At 48.2% G+C, this 18,391-nt stretch overlaps 7 protein-coding genes across 7 annotated transcripts; 3 read left to right on the top strand and 4 right to left on the bottom strand.

Moving 5' to 3' along the window:
- Positions 1-1,397: 1,397 nt before the first annotated feature.
- N7533_010079 (uncharacterized protein) lies at positions 1,398-1,767 on the bottom strand (the record flags this gene model as incomplete). The annotated part of the gene is made up of 2 exons (XM_057106729.1): positions 1,398-1,560; positions 1,604-1,767. The coding sequence occupies 2 exons, from the start codon at positions 1,765-1,767 to the stop codon at positions 1,398-1,400; spliced, it is 327 nt and encodes a 108-aa protein (XP_056955946.1).
- A 1,538-nt stretch (positions 1,768-3,305) lies between these two features.
- Positions 3,306-5,867, top strand: N7533_010078 (uncharacterized protein; the record flags this gene model as incomplete). Its single annotated transcript, XM_057106728.1, has 7 exons — positions 3,306-3,464; positions 3,537-3,649; positions 3,741-4,574; positions 4,625-4,711; positions 4,777-5,072; positions 5,134-5,590; positions 5,675-5,867. The coding sequence occupies 7 exons, from the start codon at positions 3,306-3,308 to the stop codon at positions 5,865-5,867; spliced, it is 2,139 nt and encodes a 712-aa protein (XP_056955945.1).
- A 361-nt stretch (positions 5,868-6,228) lies between these two features.
- On the bottom strand, positions 6,229-9,243 carry N7533_010077 (vacuolar protein sorting protein DigA; the record flags this gene model as incomplete). Its single annotated transcript, XM_057106727.1, has 4 exons — positions 6,229-6,313; positions 6,369-8,025; positions 8,085-8,954; positions 9,027-9,243. 4 exons carry the CDS (start codon positions 9,241-9,243, stop codon positions 6,229-6,231), a joined length of 2,829 nt encoding a protein of 942 aa, XP_056955944.1.
- Positions 9,244-10,003: 760 nt separating this feature from the next.
- N7533_010076 (uncharacterized protein) lies at positions 10,004-10,325 on the top strand (the record flags this gene model as incomplete). Its single annotated transcript, XM_057106726.1, has 2 exons — positions 10,004-10,138; positions 10,278-10,325. The coding sequence occupies 2 exons, from the start codon at positions 10,004-10,006 to the stop codon at positions 10,323-10,325; spliced, it is 183 nt and encodes a 60-aa protein (XP_056955943.1).
- A 641-nt stretch (positions 10,326-10,966) lies between these two features.
- On the bottom strand, positions 10,967-12,594 carry N7533_010075 (MATE family efflux transporter; the record flags this gene model as incomplete). The annotated part of the gene is given in 4 exon segments (XM_057106725.1): positions 10,967-11,146; positions 11,229-11,858; positions 11,936-12,003; positions 12,021-12,594. The coding sequence occupies 4 exon segments, from the start codon at positions 12,592-12,594 to the stop codon at positions 10,967-10,969; spliced, it is 1,452 nt and encodes a 483-aa protein (XP_056955942.1).
- Positions 12,595-13,820: 1,226 nt separating this feature from the next.
- N7533_010074 (ubiquitin C-terminal hydrolase family protein) lies at positions 13,821-16,445 on the bottom strand (the record flags this gene model as incomplete). Its single annotated transcript, XM_057106724.1, has 5 exons — positions 13,821-14,998; positions 15,057-15,708; positions 15,772-16,140; positions 16,203-16,289; positions 16,374-16,445. 5 exons carry the CDS (start codon positions 16,443-16,445, stop codon positions 13,821-13,823), a joined length of 2,358 nt encoding a protein of 785 aa, XP_056955941.1.
- A 418-nt stretch (positions 16,446-16,863) lies between these two features.
- Positions 16,864-18,119, top strand: N7533_010073 (mitochondrial 54S ribosomal protein uL5m; the record flags this gene model as incomplete). The annotated part of the gene is made up of 3 exons (XM_057106723.1): positions 16,864-17,144; positions 17,242-17,934; positions 17,996-18,119. 3 exons carry the CDS (start codon positions 16,864-16,866, stop codon positions 18,117-18,119), a joined length of 1,098 nt encoding a protein of 365 aa, XP_056955940.1.
- Between the last annotated feature and the right edge of the window lie 272 nt (positions 18,120-18,391).

Below are 18,391 nucleotides of genomic sequence, written 5' to 3'. Positions count from 1 at the left end.
TTAACTGAGAGGTTGTAGAGCCAAGCGACGAGGTGAATGATTTGTGTGGATATTCTTTCTTTGGCATTGGTTCACACACTTTGGTATACCATGAGAGTGACAGTGCTAGGCCAATCAATCCTCTTCCCATAATCCCAAACAAAAGCAGTACATCTACTATCTATCCCTAACACTCCTATGAACCTCCATCGCCGGCCTATCAAAAGTATCCTTCCAAAACTCCGACTTCCTATCCGGAACTTGGAAACATTACTCATCTTTGATCCTATCGACCGTAGTCTGCGTTTCACATGCAGATAGATAGACTATCAATAGGGTGTCGACGACGTTGATATTGTACCCTGACTCGTACAGATCAATCAGGCGCACATGAAGCAGGTCTGCCGTTGTGTTTGACGGTTGGTAGACCATGAATCCCTAGTGGATACGTTGGCTGGGATCCTCGCTGGTACCAAAGACCTCTATCGATAATTGGTAAGCCATGGCTGAGTTGCGTTAGTGAGGTCTTGTGCTGTGCAATTGCGGTATGTACATGTGCATGCACCTACATAGTTAGATACCATAGATGCAACGGGCACCGCCCCGAGGTTGTTCTAGCCGAGAATGGATGGCATGAGGGGTAAAACGAAGCTATCAACGGTATTTCGTGGCGGTTGATAGCCGCTGTGATCTGTAACGGCGCTCTCTCAATATTGTGTCTCGGTATGTTGAATGGTAGTGATTTAATGAAACTTTATACTGTTTATTACATTATTTACTTTTCGTAATTCCTTCCTGCTCTACCAGACCAATAAACTGTCCCATGCCGTACTCGTCCGCAAGTAACTTTCTCGAAAAACCATCCACAGAAAAGAATCCCTCTCAAGTAGTTTTCCTGGTCGTGGAAAGAAAGGACCATTACGCCAAAAAGCAATCACAGTTTGTTCCACACCAGCAGAATCCATTGCCATCTCCCTGCACAAATCGAAGTCGAGAACCCACAGAGAATGTTTTCCAAGAGCTTCAGACTCGAATTGACCACCGCAATTTAAATTCTTATTCGTGCATTCGGGATGGAACTTGCCACGGGATTCTTGACTCGATGGCGCAAAGACGGATTCAATATTATTCCCATCAATTTCACCGATCCAGCGCATCATGGCAAGAGTTTCTACCATTATTCTCGCACATTGTTCGATATCACCCCTTGTAATTCCGAGATTTTTTTTCCGAGTTGATCTAGGTGAAGTGAAAAATTCCGTAGCGAGAATACCGAGAATCGCGAGAAGAGCTACTCCTCTGAATTCGCCTCCGACCTAGATACGGGTTGATCAAGCAGTCACGATTTGGAAAACTTGTACTTATCTCCGAAGCAAGCTCTGGCGGACAGTAATGTTCTATGAGAAGATTTCTCAGACTCAGGGAAAGGCTTTATGCGTTGCGACTGAATCAGACTGCATGGCGTTCGAAAACCGGGTGGGAACTTTGATGGTTTGCTGACCACCGTTTCGAATTTTCCGCTTTGATAAAAGCATGGGATTCTGAAATACATATTCCGATCGTTGGAATGCTTCGTAGACTCTGCAGAGCTTGTTGATGCATGTTGAAATCGTTTTGTAAAGACCTGTCGGGCCCGCCGTCCTCTCTCTTGTAAGCTGGACCTTTGCCGGATGCCCATACGGTGCCGCAAATCCCTTGTCCGATAGTGCGTAGAGTAGAGTCGTCCATCTTGTTCGAATCACTGATTGACTCGGTAGTCGTATGATCATGGTTTGAAGTATCAATCATTCTTGCAGATTGGATAAAGCCACCAGAAAAGAGTAGTCTGTTTGTTCATAATGAAGTGACAATGAACCATGGAACAAACTGCACCCGAAGAGGACTAGTTCACACCCGCTGTTTTCCTTGATACTGTACAGGTCACGTGCAGGTACAATGAGTGATATGGATCTATTTTTGCCGATAAATAGCTATGCGTGGAAGAGAAATGATGAGAGTTCTGGGATGAGAGAGGAGTAAACGAAAAAATTATCTCGACACGGAAGAGAAGGCACAGTATGGTTGCCTGAATGCCCGAGGCCGTCTATGCTTAAGGCACCAACAATAACTATGACATATGGGCAAGAGGGAAGCCTTTCCCCAGAGATTTCTGGAGCGAAGCCGAGATGGGCAATGGTAGACAGAATCGAACTATGATCAGGGTAATCTACAAATCTAGTACTATGCTGAAGAACGTGATCGCTCTGCGGAATTGAAGCAAATAGTGAAGAAGCATATTCCCTGAATAACTTGAGGCAACAGAGCGGGAAAGCCCCACCTAGCAGAGGAAATCTGGTATGTACAGTACCTAGGTAGGTACTCCGTAGTGACATACATACTCCTTGCCACATTCCATCTGCCCTGTTAACGTCATTCTGTAATTCGTATTTCGCAGCTTTGCTCCGTACTCTGTACTTACTACGTTACAAGACAGCTCTATGTAAATGAGTATCCACCGAATGCTCCAATTTTGATTACGTGGATCCCTGATGATGATGATGATGTGAATTATGATGATGGCTATGATGGTAGACATGTCTGAAACGGGCTGGATCGGCCAGCTGCCAACGAACGCGGTTGCGGTGGGTCCGGCGCTTGCAGCCCACCTTTTCCATTTCTATTTTCGTTTCCTGGCCAGCGCGAAGGCATTGGTGCTGGAGCTCTGGATGATTCTATTTCCAGATTCAAAGTTTCCTGTAATGCTCATTCTGCCGTTCTGGTATCTAGGTACCTACCTAGGTACATACGGGAATGGCAATGGCACTCCCATGTTTATACCAGTGAATTGATCTATGCTTACCTAGTAGCTTTCAACTTGAGTTTGATGAAAATATTAACTTCCAAGAAGTTCCAAGACTCCAGAGCTCCGATTCCACTGGCATCCGGGCCTGGGCAACATCAATTTCAAAGTTGCTGAGTAGGTCGATACTACTAGCACTACTTCTATGTAGTACCTACCCTACATAGGTATGTAGGTACCTAGGTACTATATATCTCCGACTCGGAACCGCCCGCTGGGCACTCGCATGGCCGCACCTGAGATGCAATAATACCACGAAACGACTAGCACTCATCCACCATGAATACCTTGGTAATCAGTCAATTGCAACAATTACCTATAGTACAATCCGGCCACTTCAAGTTTCCAACTGTCCGAGGCCGAGTCAGAGATGAATCATAAGATGGCCATCTCCAATTGGTCCAAATCGACCAAGAGTCCCCACTTGCGACGAAAAAAAGAAGAACATCAAGGAGTCGCCGAGATGTCATCGGCTCCATGATGCACCATGAGCAAGCGCTCTTTCGAGGAGTTAAGGGGCCCTCCCGAATCAGATCACAATGGTCTGCTGGCCATTCAGGATTTGCTCTCTCCCGATGAGCGAGAGCCAACTCCACCATCCGGTCCCTCAGGCTCCAAGAAGCCCCGGAACTTCATCGCCACCGTGGTGCGCAATCCCCGATACCTAGGTATCCCTGATCGGAACGAAGAACCTGAACCCAGCTAATACTAAAAACAGGCCTGCGAAACATGTCGCCTGAAGAAAACCCGATGCGACGAGTCGCGGCCGAGATGCGGGCTCTGCAAGACCCTCGGTATCGAGTGTGTCTACAATGAGCGCAAATCTTCCAAGTAAGCCCCGCCCAATTGATCAATTTGCTGCGTCAAAATGCAAAATTGATCTCAAATTTTACCCTTGGAGTGTAACTGATCAAATCAAAAGACGAGATCAATCTTTAACGATGATCATGAGTACTCTTCATCGCCTGGAGACAAAATTGGAGAATATTCCTTCATCCATATTGAATGACATTCGTGGCCAAGTGCGCCATCTTGTCGATAGCCCCAACTCGGCACATCGATCACCCGCAGTTCGTGATGAGAATCAACCGGCGACAGTGTCAACATCGCTCAGTTTCACCCCTGCGGCTGGGGATGGATATGACTTTGACTTTGAAGAGAACAACGCCACGCCAGATGCCTCCGGCCGTACCTCTATCTCATTCAGCCAACACGGAGTTATTCTCTGGCCAGGTGCGCGACAGATTCTTCCTGATGAATTACTCAATTCCTACAAAGTGCTGGGAAAGAACTACGTGATCGAACTGGAATCGACACGACCACCATTGCCAATGTTCACCGACCCATTTCCCCTACACGCCGGAGAGCAGTGGCTGGAAGTTTTGCCTATCACAATGATCAAGGGCCTGGCAGATGCATTTTTCAGCGTATTTAACCCCTTTACTCCAATCATGGATAAGAGCTTTTTCTTCTCCTTTACCCTTGGCTCTGCCATTGAGAGTAGCTTCGGCTATACCGTGGAGAGTTGTATAGTTCTCAATGTTCTTGCATTGGGTTGCTTGGCTGTATTGGCCTACCAGGAGGGCAACTATCCACTGTCTGATTCTCGTGGAAATCATTTCGAGCCACCGGACTGGATGAATGTGGTATACGAAGAGCAGCCTGGGCTGAGGTTTTTCAACGAGGCTCGTCGACGCATTGGCTTCTTGATGTGCGACAACGACATACAAAGCTGTCAATTCTATATGCTATCCTCGTATGTATCTCGCCACTATTGACGACAGATTCCATACTAACCACCAGCAGAGTATATTATAGCCAAATACTACGACCAATGGACGCTTGGGCTATGATCCATCGTGCTGCAACGTGCTGTCTATCAATGCTAACAAAGTAAGCACTATTTCTTTCCATCCACTCCTGTGAATTTAAAATGCAATGTGCTAACCAAGGTCTAGTCATGATGTGAACTTTGACCAATGGGAAGGTGACATGAAGTCCCGCGTCTACTGGAACTGTCTCATGAACGAAACCATCCTTGTCCAAGAACTTCACCTTCCACCAAGTGGTCTATCGCGCCTTGAAGAGCGAGTTCCAATACCCAAATTCATCAGCTTCCAAACAACAGGCTACATTTCAACCCGATACCCATCATCAACCGCAGTCGACGATTCATACTTCCAATACCACTTCCTCGCACAAGTGGCCCATCGAATTATTCTCACTCGCATCCGCCACTCCCTCTACTTCTACTGTTTGTCAAATCCCAACAAACACTGATTTCCTTTTACCGAATACAACTAACAGCTCACAAGCCGACTCGGGAGCAATTCCCCTCCCCGCCGTCAACACCGAACTCCACCACCAGCTTGAACAATGGCGCACCAACCTCCCACCTGCCATCAAATTTTCCGACCCTCAACCAGCAACTTCACATCCCACACCCGTCGACCCTTCAACCTCCATCCATCCCTCACCGTCTTCAGTTGCATCTCCAATCCCCGCTTCGCCTCGACCACAAGATCCACTTCGCCCCATCTCCCCAGCAGTAGCAGTCACAGACGCAATGCTGCGCGGCCGACATATGATCGCTCAGTTCCACATCGGTCGACCATATCTGTACAAGGCACTCCGAATCCCGAATCTCCTCACCGATGACGATCTAGAGCAGATCAAGAGTGGGTTACGGAATGCGATGAACTGGCCCGTCACGCAGGGGATATTCCGGAAAATGAAGAGTTGCATCCCGATTAAATTCGCCTTCTGTTCACAGTGAGTCATCCTATCCTTGAAAATAGCATCATCTTTGATTTTTTCCTTTCACTACGGGGCAAAGCTGATCCGTATCCGTGATAGATTTTTTGGTCAGATCCTGCTCTTCTATTGCATTGCACACTCGCCTAGCCCGCGTGTCCGTGATACGCTGCCTTCAGGCTGGGAACGCTGGAATGAGGAGATGTTGCATTTCTTGGATGACTGCGCACGACATAGTCCTGCCGTGGCGCAGGATCTGGAATTGCTGCGTTCATTGTGGCCGGTGCATGAGTAATGCCTCTGCTACAGTTTTGTATATATGCCTTTTTGGCATCATTTTCTTTTTCTCTTTCTTTTTGTGATTATGGATATGGTCTCTTTGGATGCCTTTGGCATGGAGTTTACTGCGCTGGGGTGTTTACTTTGCAAAAAGACTTGCGACGATACAGACAATAATGATAGATTCCGAATTCTATACCAACAAATATTTACGGCGGCGTGTTCATGAAAAAGGGTATTGCGGAATAAAGTCACCTCTCTCCACTGTACTGTGCACAGAATAGGAAAAGCCTGCTAGCTGGACAGCACGAAGCCATACCATAGAAGACAGGAGGGGCATACAAATAAAAGAAGCGATGATAGAAATTCTCCAAGATTTATAGGGCCCATTCGTTCGAGGCGTCCGAAGCTGTGATGAAGGGTTTGTCGATTTGCTTGATGGCATGGTCACCGCATAAGATGCTAGTAAATCGGTTAGTACGGGCAACAGACGAGGATAAACCAAATAGAAACTTACCAAGCCTCGGCAACAAGTCCGTCCAGTTCCTTGACGATCTCCTCCCTCCGTGATGTAGAGATGTCGCCCTTGCTGAGTTGTGTCTGCAAATCTCGAATATACTTCTTCTTCCCCCCAGCGCCTTCCAACACCTCCTTGCCTAAGCAGTCGCTATGAAAGGCGTGTTGGCACGGAAAGACGAAGAATTGGCGACTCAGCAGGGGAAGGGAACAGATCCAGCATTTCTCACCAGGTTCCACGATAGCGTAACGGGAATCTAAGTCCGCAATCTCATTGCGAATTTTCCGGGCCGTCTGTGCCGAGTTATCCATCTCCCGGCGCAATTCATCAATGTGGCGCGAATATTCTTCCAAGGCAGTGCAGATTTCATCTTTGAAGTCGTCAATGACAACGAAGTCAGGGAAAAATGGGATGAGATCCTCGATGCGAAGAAGTTCGCAGCGGCCCAGAAATGCCATTGCATCTTTGATACCTGTTCCTGGTTGACGGATCTTTTTCTCGGCCACCAGTAGCCACAGTTTCTTACGGAGCTTGTTGTTGCCTTCAGGACGGTCGGCAACGATGGCTGCAAGATCGATGTCGTTGTGGTCCAAAGCCAGCTCTACTGCCTGCAGGTACTGACCCATAGCGCTGTAGATATGGATGCATGACTGGACTCGCTTGTGTTGAATACAGAGGCGAAGGGCGAAGTCTGCGTCGTAGGGAGGTGGTGAAGATGGCTGTGTTTGGAGATATGTGAGAAGTCCACCTTCCGAGGAAGATGGACTCGAGGCATGGATTGAGATGAGCGTGTTGTGCACAGCTGCAGCTGGCTTGGGATGGTTGATGATGATATAGTTAAGGTAGCGAACTGCCTGGTTTTGGCTGAGGGAGACATTGGTCGTCTTGTTGTAATTCAATAGCGCGGGAATGAGCTTCTCGGGGTCAAGGTTCGTTTGCCGCATGAGAATCTCTATTAAACCGGTAGCAGTATGTGTCATGAGCACACTGCTATACTTGTAAAAGACATCAGGCTCGCTTTGCCGTTGCAGGACGTTGAGAGCCTCCGACCACTTTTCTCTTTGGATCCAGTAGGATAGAACGTAGTTATGGTCGTTGGTAGCGGTTGCAAAGAAAAGCAACTCTTCTTCTCGCCCGTGGCTGCTAATGATGTCATACGCGGTCTTTTTGTCCAGGTCCGATTTGTAGTTCTTCACGAATTCCTGGAACTCACTTCGGACACTGCCAAGTTGATCTTGAATCTCCCCAGGGGTGACACCTTCAATCAATTCTGCCTTTGTAGCAATATCATCATCCAAAGAATTCAGCTTTGACATAAAAAGCTCCACAAGCCAGCTGGCTACCATCAACCTCTGCATGATAGATGCTTTCTTGTACATCGATAGTTGAGAAAGCAAGTATTTCCTCAGGGCATCGTATTCCTTGTTGTCCACCATGGTCAAGCACACCTCCTCAAACCCTTTGCTGCTTTTGCCCCATACTTTGGCGGCTTCGAGGAAATTACCCTCTCCAGCCAAGAAATCGCCGGATGCAGTCAAGATAGCGTCGCTCTGGGCCTGGCTCTTGGCAAAATGAAGTGCCTCATCAAATTTCTTCTCCTTCAGGAGAACTTTCCATACGTCTCTATCTTCGTCGTTGGCTACAACCTCGAAGATTTCTTGCCGGTGAAAAGCCAGTAAGTATTTTGTGTCAGATCAGTCAGAAGGCCCAAGGTACTTTGTCTAGGCTCCAGCACGGCCTCATCGTACACAATCTCCCCATTGAGGCGATTGACGGCAACCACTCTTCCCTCAACAAGTGCCAACACATGCCATTGTGACAAGGTCACAGCGGTAATGGGATCCTGTATGAGCTTTTTACCACCTCGGGCAGACTGGGAGGCAGGAAACTTGGATCGAGAAATCATTTTGGCCTTTTCAAATGGGGCCGAAGATGCAAGCTGGCCATGGTAGATGCCTTGCGAGCTAAGCCATGCAAACTCCTTTTCGGTATACCCCTCTGCATGAGTTTCAGATGAGGAGGATGAGGAAACAGCCAGCGAAGAAGGCGCAGAGGCAGATGGATTTGAAACATCATGTATCGATGGCGTTTCGCGTTGAAACAGATCTGTATATATAGACCCGCCGCCTTCGCGCCCGTGCTTCGCAGCTCCTGTCCGACCTAGGAAGTGCGTCAACTTCCCGTATGTTGCGAGAAGAATTCGCCTTTGCTCGGGCTTTGAAGGAACGGGTTCGACAGATATCCCAGTCACTGGGGAGGCTTCTGGCACTTTGTAAACCGCAGTGACATATTTCTCCTCGCGTCGATAGAACTCCGTAGACGGCTCGATGTAGGTCTCATAGACATTGCCGTCGGTGGCACCTAGTAATATTTCACGGGTAGAGGCAGTCGGCAGAGAGGGGTTCCAGGCAACACTTTCGATAGATACGCCCTTTAACCGGGACAAGGCCTTGGGCTGTCGCGATTGGGTGTGGAGGTAGTAGTTCTCGCCGAGGGTGGTACTGATGATCAAGTGAGACGCAGAGGGATCCATAAACATGCGCCGGATGAGACCGGTCTCCGAGGACTTCTTAGGGAGGTCGATATCTGTCGTGGGGGGGGCACAGTTAAGCTCCGAACGACGCGGCTAGCATTGCTGCGGGGTGGGAGATCGCATACCATCAATATCCTCAGGGGTATCTAGATCGATCCGAAGAATCCGACCTGTAGAGAGCGCCAACACTAGGACATTGTTGGCGACTTGGGCTGCCACGAAGTCCGCAGCGATCTGGAACTGGAGCTGCACTCGTTGCACGTCGAAGATGGGGAGGGAGTCATCTGCGGGCTCCGTAAGGTTGTTGGGAGCAACATAACTGCTGGATCCTTCCAGCGCCATGATGCGCAAGATCCAACTATATCATGCCGAGCTTTCAAAGAATAAGAGGAAGCTAGTGAGCTTCGGGGTAAGCTTGATGGTGGGAAGAGGACTCGGAGCTGGTGGAGTGGAATGCGGAGGGCTGGGCTAGGATTCGCTGCTGCCTGAGGCCACAAGGCTGCCACGGGATTAATAGTAACACTAGTAATACATGCCCAGGTGGTTTATATCTGCTTCAACTTTGCTCTACTCTTCCTTCCCCAATCAAGTACTTTATTCAAGTTGACATTCTACTCCATACCAGCACTGTTCTACTTAAGTAGTTACTCTAAGCTGTCGGCCTGGTCACCTATGTGGTAAAGTTATCTACAAAAGCAATTAATCGGTCGTTGTATAATGAATGCCTGTATCAAAAAAGAAGAATAAGATCGGGGACAAGGGGATATTCCTGAGATGATCCAGTCTGTGGAAGGCTCTATATTTCAGACGCTTGCCCATTAATTTTGATGTTTGCTGTTCGTTCCAAGCAAAATGCTTCGATCCACCGGACCAGTCTGAACAGTATACCTAGGTATCCCGCGCTTTTTCCGAGTTATGGCCGCCAGAACGTCACTATGATTACTGGTAGTGGGCGGTATAGTTGTACTCTCTTTGACTCGGGATCTTGCTAGTCATGCTCTTTTGCACTGGAAACCTCGAAACTGTTCTTGACACACCCACTGGATATCCTTTTATGGAGGTTTTCTATCAAGCGACCAACTCGCTACTAGGATCCCTTACTATGTGCACAATTGTCATTGTTAACTTTTCGCTTTCGATGGTGGGTATGCTGGCCGAGACTTCTCGCCAGCTGTGGTCTTTCTCCCGGGACAAGGGCGTTCCTGGGGGGTGGTGGTGGTGGTGGTGGTGGAGCCTGGTAAGTTAACAATGCAGATCATTTGGCAATCTTCTCCAATTCTAACGATTGACTAAGGTTTCCTCCCCAAGCTGCCAATTCATTCTACTGACGGCACCTGTCAGTGCGTTGCTTGCATTAATCAACATTGGCTCTCCAGTCGCCCTTGACGACATTCTTTCCATGGCTATATCTTCAATCTATCTGACCTATCTTATGGCTTCGGTCTTGCTTCTTCACCGAAGAATCAAAGGCGATATATCTCCATACAATGACAACTTGAATGACAGCGACATTGTCAATGTCCCGCGGGCACGGCTTGTTTGGGGTCCATTTCATTGCAACGGGCTCTTGGGTAAAATTGCCAATGCCTTTGCAATCGTTTATATTACAATGGTTGTATTCCTCAGTTTCTGGCCATCTGCATCGGACCCAGGTATTCATGGGGCTGAACTGGAGTGCCCTAGGTGTTGGAGGGAGTAGCATTATCGGCGTTTTATATTACTTCGCACGTGGTCGGAGTTTCTACACAGGCCCTATTTGAGAGCTCACAGAAGAAGCACTGACAAGCCCCAGGGTAGATTGAGATGACGAGATAGCTCCCGACTCGGAGAGCTTGGCGAGGCCGCACCGCAGCTACGATGACCATTATCCCAGTAGTATCTTCATGGTACTAGTAGTTTTCAAATTTGCAGATAAACCGAATCGAGGGTTCTCATTAAAGTTATTTATCCGAGATAAATAAGGTAAATGCGCAGTCTATCTATTCCGTAGGGATAGAGTAATGATTCTGCTGCTGCTTTGAAGAAGACACGCAGGGTAATCAATCTTCTGAGGGGTACCAATTCTTCAAGGTTGTCCCAGGAAGCCATCATCCGACTTCTCTATCATATCCTCCCATTGTGTTCTGCTCATGTAGCATACTTCAATTAGGGCTACCAACCCTAAGCCAACTCCCACTCCCAATGCCAACCCAGGAAGGTTCCAATGTAATCCAAATCCACAGGCGAGCGATATTGGAATTCCGACCTGTGTTGAACGAAACAAATTTATTTTCACTAGAACAATATGACACAAAGAGGCAACAAGGATGCACCGACGATGTACTTACAGCATAGTATGAGACCAAGGCAGCCCATCCCCCAACTTTCTGTTTACCAATACCTCGTAGTATACCGTTGCACGAACCAGCCAAGGAGTCACAAATTTGCACCAGCCCAAAGAACGGCATAGAAGCACTCGTCAATGCAATGACATCAGGGCTGTTTGTCATCAACGGAGGTATGACATTACGTAAGCTCATAAGCAAAATAAAGATCAAAGTACCGACGACAAGTGCGACACATCCGGATACTTTGGCTGTTGTTTTTGCTGCATCTGCTCGGCCCTCGCCGATAAACGTGGATACCCGCGTGGATGCAGCAATAGAAATTGGAAAATGTATCATGAAGGCCGTTGCCGTTATTGTTGAAAGGATTGTTTGGGCTGCTAGATGTTCGAGGGAAATGAAGCTGGACGATACCGTGATAATCTCAAATGCCATGTACTCTGCAAAAACCATGACAGCACTTGGAACGGCAAGCTTGACCATAGGCCACCAATTTTGGAATGCTGCTATTGTAAATTCATTCCAACACTCATATCCAGCGATCCAGTAAGCATATATGAAAAGAAGCACCGGCAAGAGTGTTTCAACGATGACCACTGATATCGGCGCTCCAATGAAACCCCATCCAAGTTTCTGCAGGCAAGTAGGATATCATTATTATTGGCCCTTTCGCATGATCATTGTGATAAGGATTATTGGAATAAACGTACCCAAACAAAGAGCCAATTAAGGAAACAATTGAGAGGGGCGCAGAAAATCAAGATCCACATGTTGGGACCTCGGGAGCAAATAGACCCTGAGCCATCATGAATCTTTTTCCACACTCAAAGATTGCATATCCTGGTGCACCCAGGATAAGAACCCGGAGGTACAATGCTGCCATTTTGACAACCTCTTCTTGCCGTACAAAATGGCCTAGAATCGCTGCTGAGTTGATCCATAGAAAGGCGATTGGAATACAAATCAGCAGAAGAAAGCAGGTCATACGTTGAAAATGTAGGCCGACCAGCTTCTCATTTCCGGATCCGTACGCCGAGGGGCAAAGCGTGTCTAGGCAAGATGCAAGGCCTTGAAAGACTGCGTACCCAGTCATGTTGGCTGTTAGACTCCCGATTGAGGTCGCGGATAATTCCACCGTTCCAATGTCTCCGACCGAGAAAATAGTGACCGCAGTAAACGAGTGTTCCATCATAAATGTGCATATTAATGGACATGATCTCTTGAGAATCAGCTTCAGTTCTGTAGAGGGAGCTGTCGTCTGAGGCAAACTTGCCCCTGGCGCATCTTCCGCAGCATTTTGACCTCTCCTATTAAGGAGAGGGGATGTTTCTGATGAGATAACTGGCATGGAACCATCACGCTTGTCCATGATCACTGTCCTTCTGATCTCTTAGAGATCGATGATGAGACTCTTGCGGCTGGATTTGGCAGCCAAAGGTGAAGGCTTAGGAAGCTGCCTTGTCCCAGTTTATTACCCGAGATTTGAATATCAATGAGGGGATATTAAAGGGGCCTTCATGCAACTTTCGCTAGATCAAGGTGGGAGGTACAGCTCCCTTGCATACCTAGGTATATCTCATTCAAGTTTATTGAATCGAAACGAAGCCACGCCACATCATGATGTCGGGGGTTTATTATCATGTGAAACTGAAATGATTCTCTGATTTTCTTTTTGCCAATTGGGAAGTACTAAGGGCCTTGAATAGGAGCTCATGACTACTTAATACAATGATTTAGTTATGGAGTAGGTATGACGGGTCTTTAGCGTCTAGTTTTCAATGTTTAATCAATAAAAGAACGCAGAAACTTCGCGAAAGGCTTTGGTCAATCGCAAGGTGAAATGCAATCCCACACTCAGACTTTGTGCACTCTGTACTCCATGGGGAGCCCCTATTTAGGGCTGGGGCACACCCTAGCAGCGATCTAGTGCAGATCTCCCGGGGGCCTATCATAGCTACCCCTTTGAAGTGTGTTTCATGAGAATTGGAAGGTACCCCTTCAAACAATACGAATTTTGAAACCAAGAATGATAATAGTTGTCGCTTATGTGTCTGCTAGGGGGAAGTAATGCGTAATACATGATTTCCTTGCTAATACTACCCGTACCCATCAATCAAACACATGATTCTACTGTTAACTGAGATGACCACACATAGGTGTAGAGAGAGCAGAATGAAAACAGCCGCATGATTACTGAATTGGCAAAAAAAAACTAAAAAAAACTGCTGGATACGTCGCCGGATACACCGTCATATTTTGAAAACAAGCGAGTCTGAAAGACAAAACTGAAACTAGTAGCTAGCCATGCCTCCAACTTGATGCTTTAGCTTCCCAAAATACAAGGCAACCAAAACCATCGGATTTTTGAGACCTTGAGGTTAATCCCTAGTATGTCTGAGTTGGACTATGTAGCTCTACTACATGTGTAGAAATACATACACTGTTTGGCAGAGAGCAGCTCCATTACAGACTTTTTTTATCAGATACTTTCCCTGGTTTATTGTTGGGGTATCATGGGCCATAGTCAAGATGCAATAGTTGGAAAGATATACATGGAAGTGTATAGGGGGTATCTCCGAATTCAACTCAATCACATCACATCATAATACACTCCCGCTCTGGCTTTCGGCTCTTCTCTTTCGCCTTCTCCTTCAACTTCTCCTTTGACTTGTCTTTCGACTTTTCCCTTGTGGCGCGGTCTTTCGTTCGACCTCTGCCAGCCTTCTCTTTGCTGTCGTATGCGGCAGGACCAAGTTTCATTTCATCTGGGATTGTCTCATCTATCTCGATGGCGGACTCGTCCCCTTCCCCTTCTCCATCACTGGTGAACCTATCCTTGCTCAATCGCCCAGTAAAGCGTGAAAAAGTAGTACCGATCTTGTCCCCAGACTGGCTGGTGGCTCGGCTACCGGCGCGACTCCCTGGGTTGCTCTTGGAATTGCGTGAGTTCCGTCGGAAACTGAATGAGTTTTTTCGCACCTCTTCCTCCATGGGGGCTAGCTTTGGCGACATGGACGCAATTGATCGTGCCTGGGCGCCAGTAGGTGCTGTCTCGGAGAAAATCACGCTGGAAGGTCTTCTCCCGGTGCTGTTCAAGGCTTGGGCGCTTGGGCTATCAGGAGCAGTGATTTCAACACTGGGTCGAGCAGAATTCACTTCGGTCACGCTTCCATCTGTTTCATTCCCAGAAACGTAACGGTACTTCTGGGCGATATCAGCCAGGTCCACATCGAGAGTAGCATCGGATGCACGCGACGAGGGCGCTTTGCTGGGAAGATTAGCCAGCGAGGCGTCTTGGTTAATGGGAAGAATTTGGTAAAATAGAAGATAAGGTGACTCTGTCCTCAATGCGGTTTCGATATCTATAAGGGTCACTCGCTCTGCGGCAAGATCATCGAAGCGCATCCAGTGTTTTGGGGTCTCGAGTGTGTCGGAGCTACCACTAGAATTAGAGGGAGTCAGGTTTGCGCTGGTCCCTCGGACTATGGAAATATAGTGTCCGGAGTCGACGGAGTTGCCGCGATGGCAGACCATTGCCTGGAGAGAAAGCTTGAAGTTTCCATACATCGGTGCATCTGCATCCATGTTGTCATCTTGGATAAAATGAGGCAGGCCGATCTCAGTTGGAATGTCAATGTACGTATCTCGTCGAGTGGCGTTCCCGTTTGGAGTAAAGGAGTAGCGCTTTAAACACATGCCAAGAATAGGTCGTTTGGAAGCAAAATGTGCTGCCACTTGAGCATCGTTTGTGGGTGAATTCTCCGTATACCATGCTGAACAAACATAGACGTCAGTTTGATGCCACCTCGGGCGAGTAATGGGAGAACGTACGAATCAGACTAAAGAACTGCCATGCCGGCATCATCACTTCCTTCCTGAATATGCCTCTTCGCTGTTGTGGGTCTGAGCCCGATGGAGGCTGATCATTCGCCGTCCCATCTATTGGATCAGGAATAAATCGTTCCTGTAAAATGCTGCTTCGCCGAGAAATCCCTCGTCTTGGCATAGTTTCGGAGTTATCTGAAACAGATGTCCACGGGCTGGGCCTTTCAACCTGGGGCGAGTTAGATTGAACTGGGGATAGTGTAGGCGTTGTTTCAATTTCCTCGATATGTGCTGTAAAGCCCTTCGAAATAGACATTGAATCCACAGAGCGAGTAGAGCTAACGGTATTCCGTCGCTCTAAATGCCGCTTCACTTCAATTCGATTGTTGAAGTAAGCTTCCAAGCAGTCTTCGAGAGTCAGGGTTGTTCCGTCGGTGGGTTCGGGTGGGAGTGCCACTTCAAGCAGTCTTTCGTTGATAAACTTGTGGTCATCACTGGCATCTTCCTTTCCAGTGTGATAAATATCCATTTTGAGGGTGAGGAGGGGAAGCTCAAGTGCCCCCGTTATGAAAGTGAATGCTTCAGAGGCATCCTGCTGTCTGAGGTTGGCTGCATCTGGCCAGCCACAGTCTGCGAGGGCATCCTGTATATGCTTGGTCTGTATATTCGATAAGTTCAAAGTACCGAAAAGGCAATATCAAACAGAGGAGTAATAACTTACAATGTCTGTGGTGATAAGCCTTCCGCTTCGCAACATATTCACCCAAAACCGCAGCAAGACAGCCATTTTCCGGCGAGGTTCATCATTGAAGGATTTATACAAGATGGCCTCGAAGCAGTCGAGCCGCGCAAACATGGCAAAAAGGAGCGCATCTAGATAGCACGTCACTCCGCTTCTGTTCTCGGCACCAAGCAGCTTTGTATTAGGCGTGTAACTCCGGATGATGCCCTCGATTGAATCTTCCAGTAATAACAGCAAAGCAACAGCATTGTCTAGATCCCCTTTGGCAGAAGTGAGAGCATAACTGAAATTCTCCTCATCTAAAGTCGTGATTCCCAGTGCTCGTATTCGGTTCTCGATAACTTTCACCTATAGATGAATCAAAGTCATTAGATAGCCCAGTAACGGGTGAGTCGATGTGGAGACAGTACCTTCTTCTGGTGCTCTTGGTCATCGTCCTTGGTAGCATGAGGGGTGAAAAAGCCTCGGAGTACTGGTCGAGCATGATTATTCGAGCCCTGAAAGTACGCAAGATTAGTAAACATGTTCTTTGCCTCCCAGTAGCTATTGGGTGGGTTTCAGATCATCGCGCTGATAAGTACCTCCTCTTTGCTCTGTCGCGATCGGCTGTGCCGATCGCGGCGAGTAGTTAAAAATCGGTGGATCCCACTCATGGCGGAGGTATTCCCCTAAAGACAAGGGGTAATTTCGATCGTTTCAGATCGTTGGAAGTTGAAGTTTGGAGAGGACGCGACATGCGGGGGAGGACAGCTCTGGGCTGGGTGAGGAGCTTAGTTGAGGCTGCAGGATTCTTATGAGGCGCACGGAGACCCCATCATCTGCCAAGTAGTTCTGACTCTGGCACGGGCAAAATACTAAGGACCAGTTAGGATGCGTAAGATTCGTGCATGCGAAATGATAGGAAAAAAGGTCTCCGGGGTCGATCTAATGACCGAATGTAAGCTAAACTGTTGATCACTTACCGCGGGGCAGTTTGCACCCTTCACCGCCTTATTTGTCAGGTGTCTGTCAGGTGATACACGTGACCTTCATCGTAGCCCGAAAATTGTTTGTCGCGACGGGACCATCTCGATGAATCTCCAAATCCAGCAACATCACATTATACACAAAATGGCTGCGAGAGAGCCATCCAGACACCTGGCTAGGGCTCTGCCCAGGGCATTTGCCCCATCAGCTCGCCCCCAGGCCTTGATTGGCCGACGCAATGCCTCCGATGAGGCTCCGACTCGACGCTTGTCGGATGAGCTGGAGACGGCTTCGTCCTTGACCTCCAAGGTCTCTGACAGCGCAGCGGAGTCTTTCGACCCAGTTTCTCGAGCCAGTGCTCGTAGGTCCCAGCTTCCTCGCAGTCGGTACGTGATGGCTTCATGGGCATTTCGACTCCTTGCCCTTCAGAACAAAGTAGTCTTGCACCGCAACATAAACTAACCTCACCCTCCCAACTTTCAGATACCAATTTCGATCCCCTAAATATGACCGCGGTCCTCTTCACCCTCACCAACCCCCTGCCCCCTCCGACCCCTCTTCCCGCCTGTTCGTCCCCGGACCTTTCTCTCTCCCGCGCACCGAGCAGACCTACAACTCGACAATCGCATCAGACATCATGACCCTGTGCTATGTGCACACACCACCTGGATTCAAGCCTCCCGTTAAGGCCCCGCGACTGCGCGAGTGGGACGACAGCTCCCCCTACCACAAGAACCGTCCCCTCCGTGGTCCCCGTGGCGGTGACGTGCTGCGATTACTCCGCAAGCCAATTCGGTTCAACAACATTCCCAAGGTTGAGCGGATCACGGTCCACAGTTACGTCAAGCAGGCCGCGCAGGAGAACTCGTCTTGGATTCATGTCGCCGGTATTGCGATCCAAGCTATCTCCAACGTTCGTGTCGAGACCTTCAAGTCGAAGTCTGCCGTTGCTACTTGGAGCATTGCCCCTGGCCGTGACACCGTCGCCGTCAAGGCGGAGCTGCAGGGCGAGACCATGCACCACTTCCTTGGAAAGCTGATTGACGTTGTTCTGCCTCGCATGAAGGATTGGCAGGGCGTCAAGGGTAGCAGTGGTGATAGCAGTGGAAACATCACTTTCGGTCTGGAACCGGAGCATGTTGCCCTGTTCCCCGAGATCGAGGTGAACTATGATATGTGAGTTTTCCCCATAGCATCCAGGTCTCGCATTTTCTATCATTTACTGACTCTTCTAAAGGTACCCTCCCAAGATGATCCCGGGTTGCCACATTACCCTCCACACCACTGCCAAGGCGGACAAGGATGCCCGACTCCTCCTGAGTGCCATGGGCGTTCCCTTCTATGGAAAGATCGTCCAGTAAGGGGTTAATGGGAGCGTATTGCCCAGAAAACACTCGCTCGTCTTTGGCATATGGCGTTGTGTTGCTATCCAACCTGTAACTTTAGAGGTGGCCTGCATAGTGGTCACTGTGATTCCAAACCTGTGTATTATCTCATTACCATCATCTTTTAAATCAAGCGTCAATTGCAGTTAACTCGAATATCGTAAACTGAATATTGTGTATTTTAGACAGCGTTGCTCATTACAATAAGTGGTTGTTTTCTATACGAAAACTAGCATCGTCGACGTAAC

This window comes from Penicillium manginii (assembly GCF_028828005.1).
Source record: "Penicillium manginii strain IBT 31320 chromosome Unknown utg000007l:1.0-2284322.0:1.0-2285126.0, whole genome shotgun sequence".
NCBI lineage: Eukaryota > Fungi > Ascomycota > Eurotiomycetes > Eurotiales > Aspergillaceae > Penicillium > Penicillium manginii.
The sequence above is the reverse complement of the archived record's forward strand: the minus strand, read 5'-3'. Positions and strand labels throughout refer to the sequence as shown.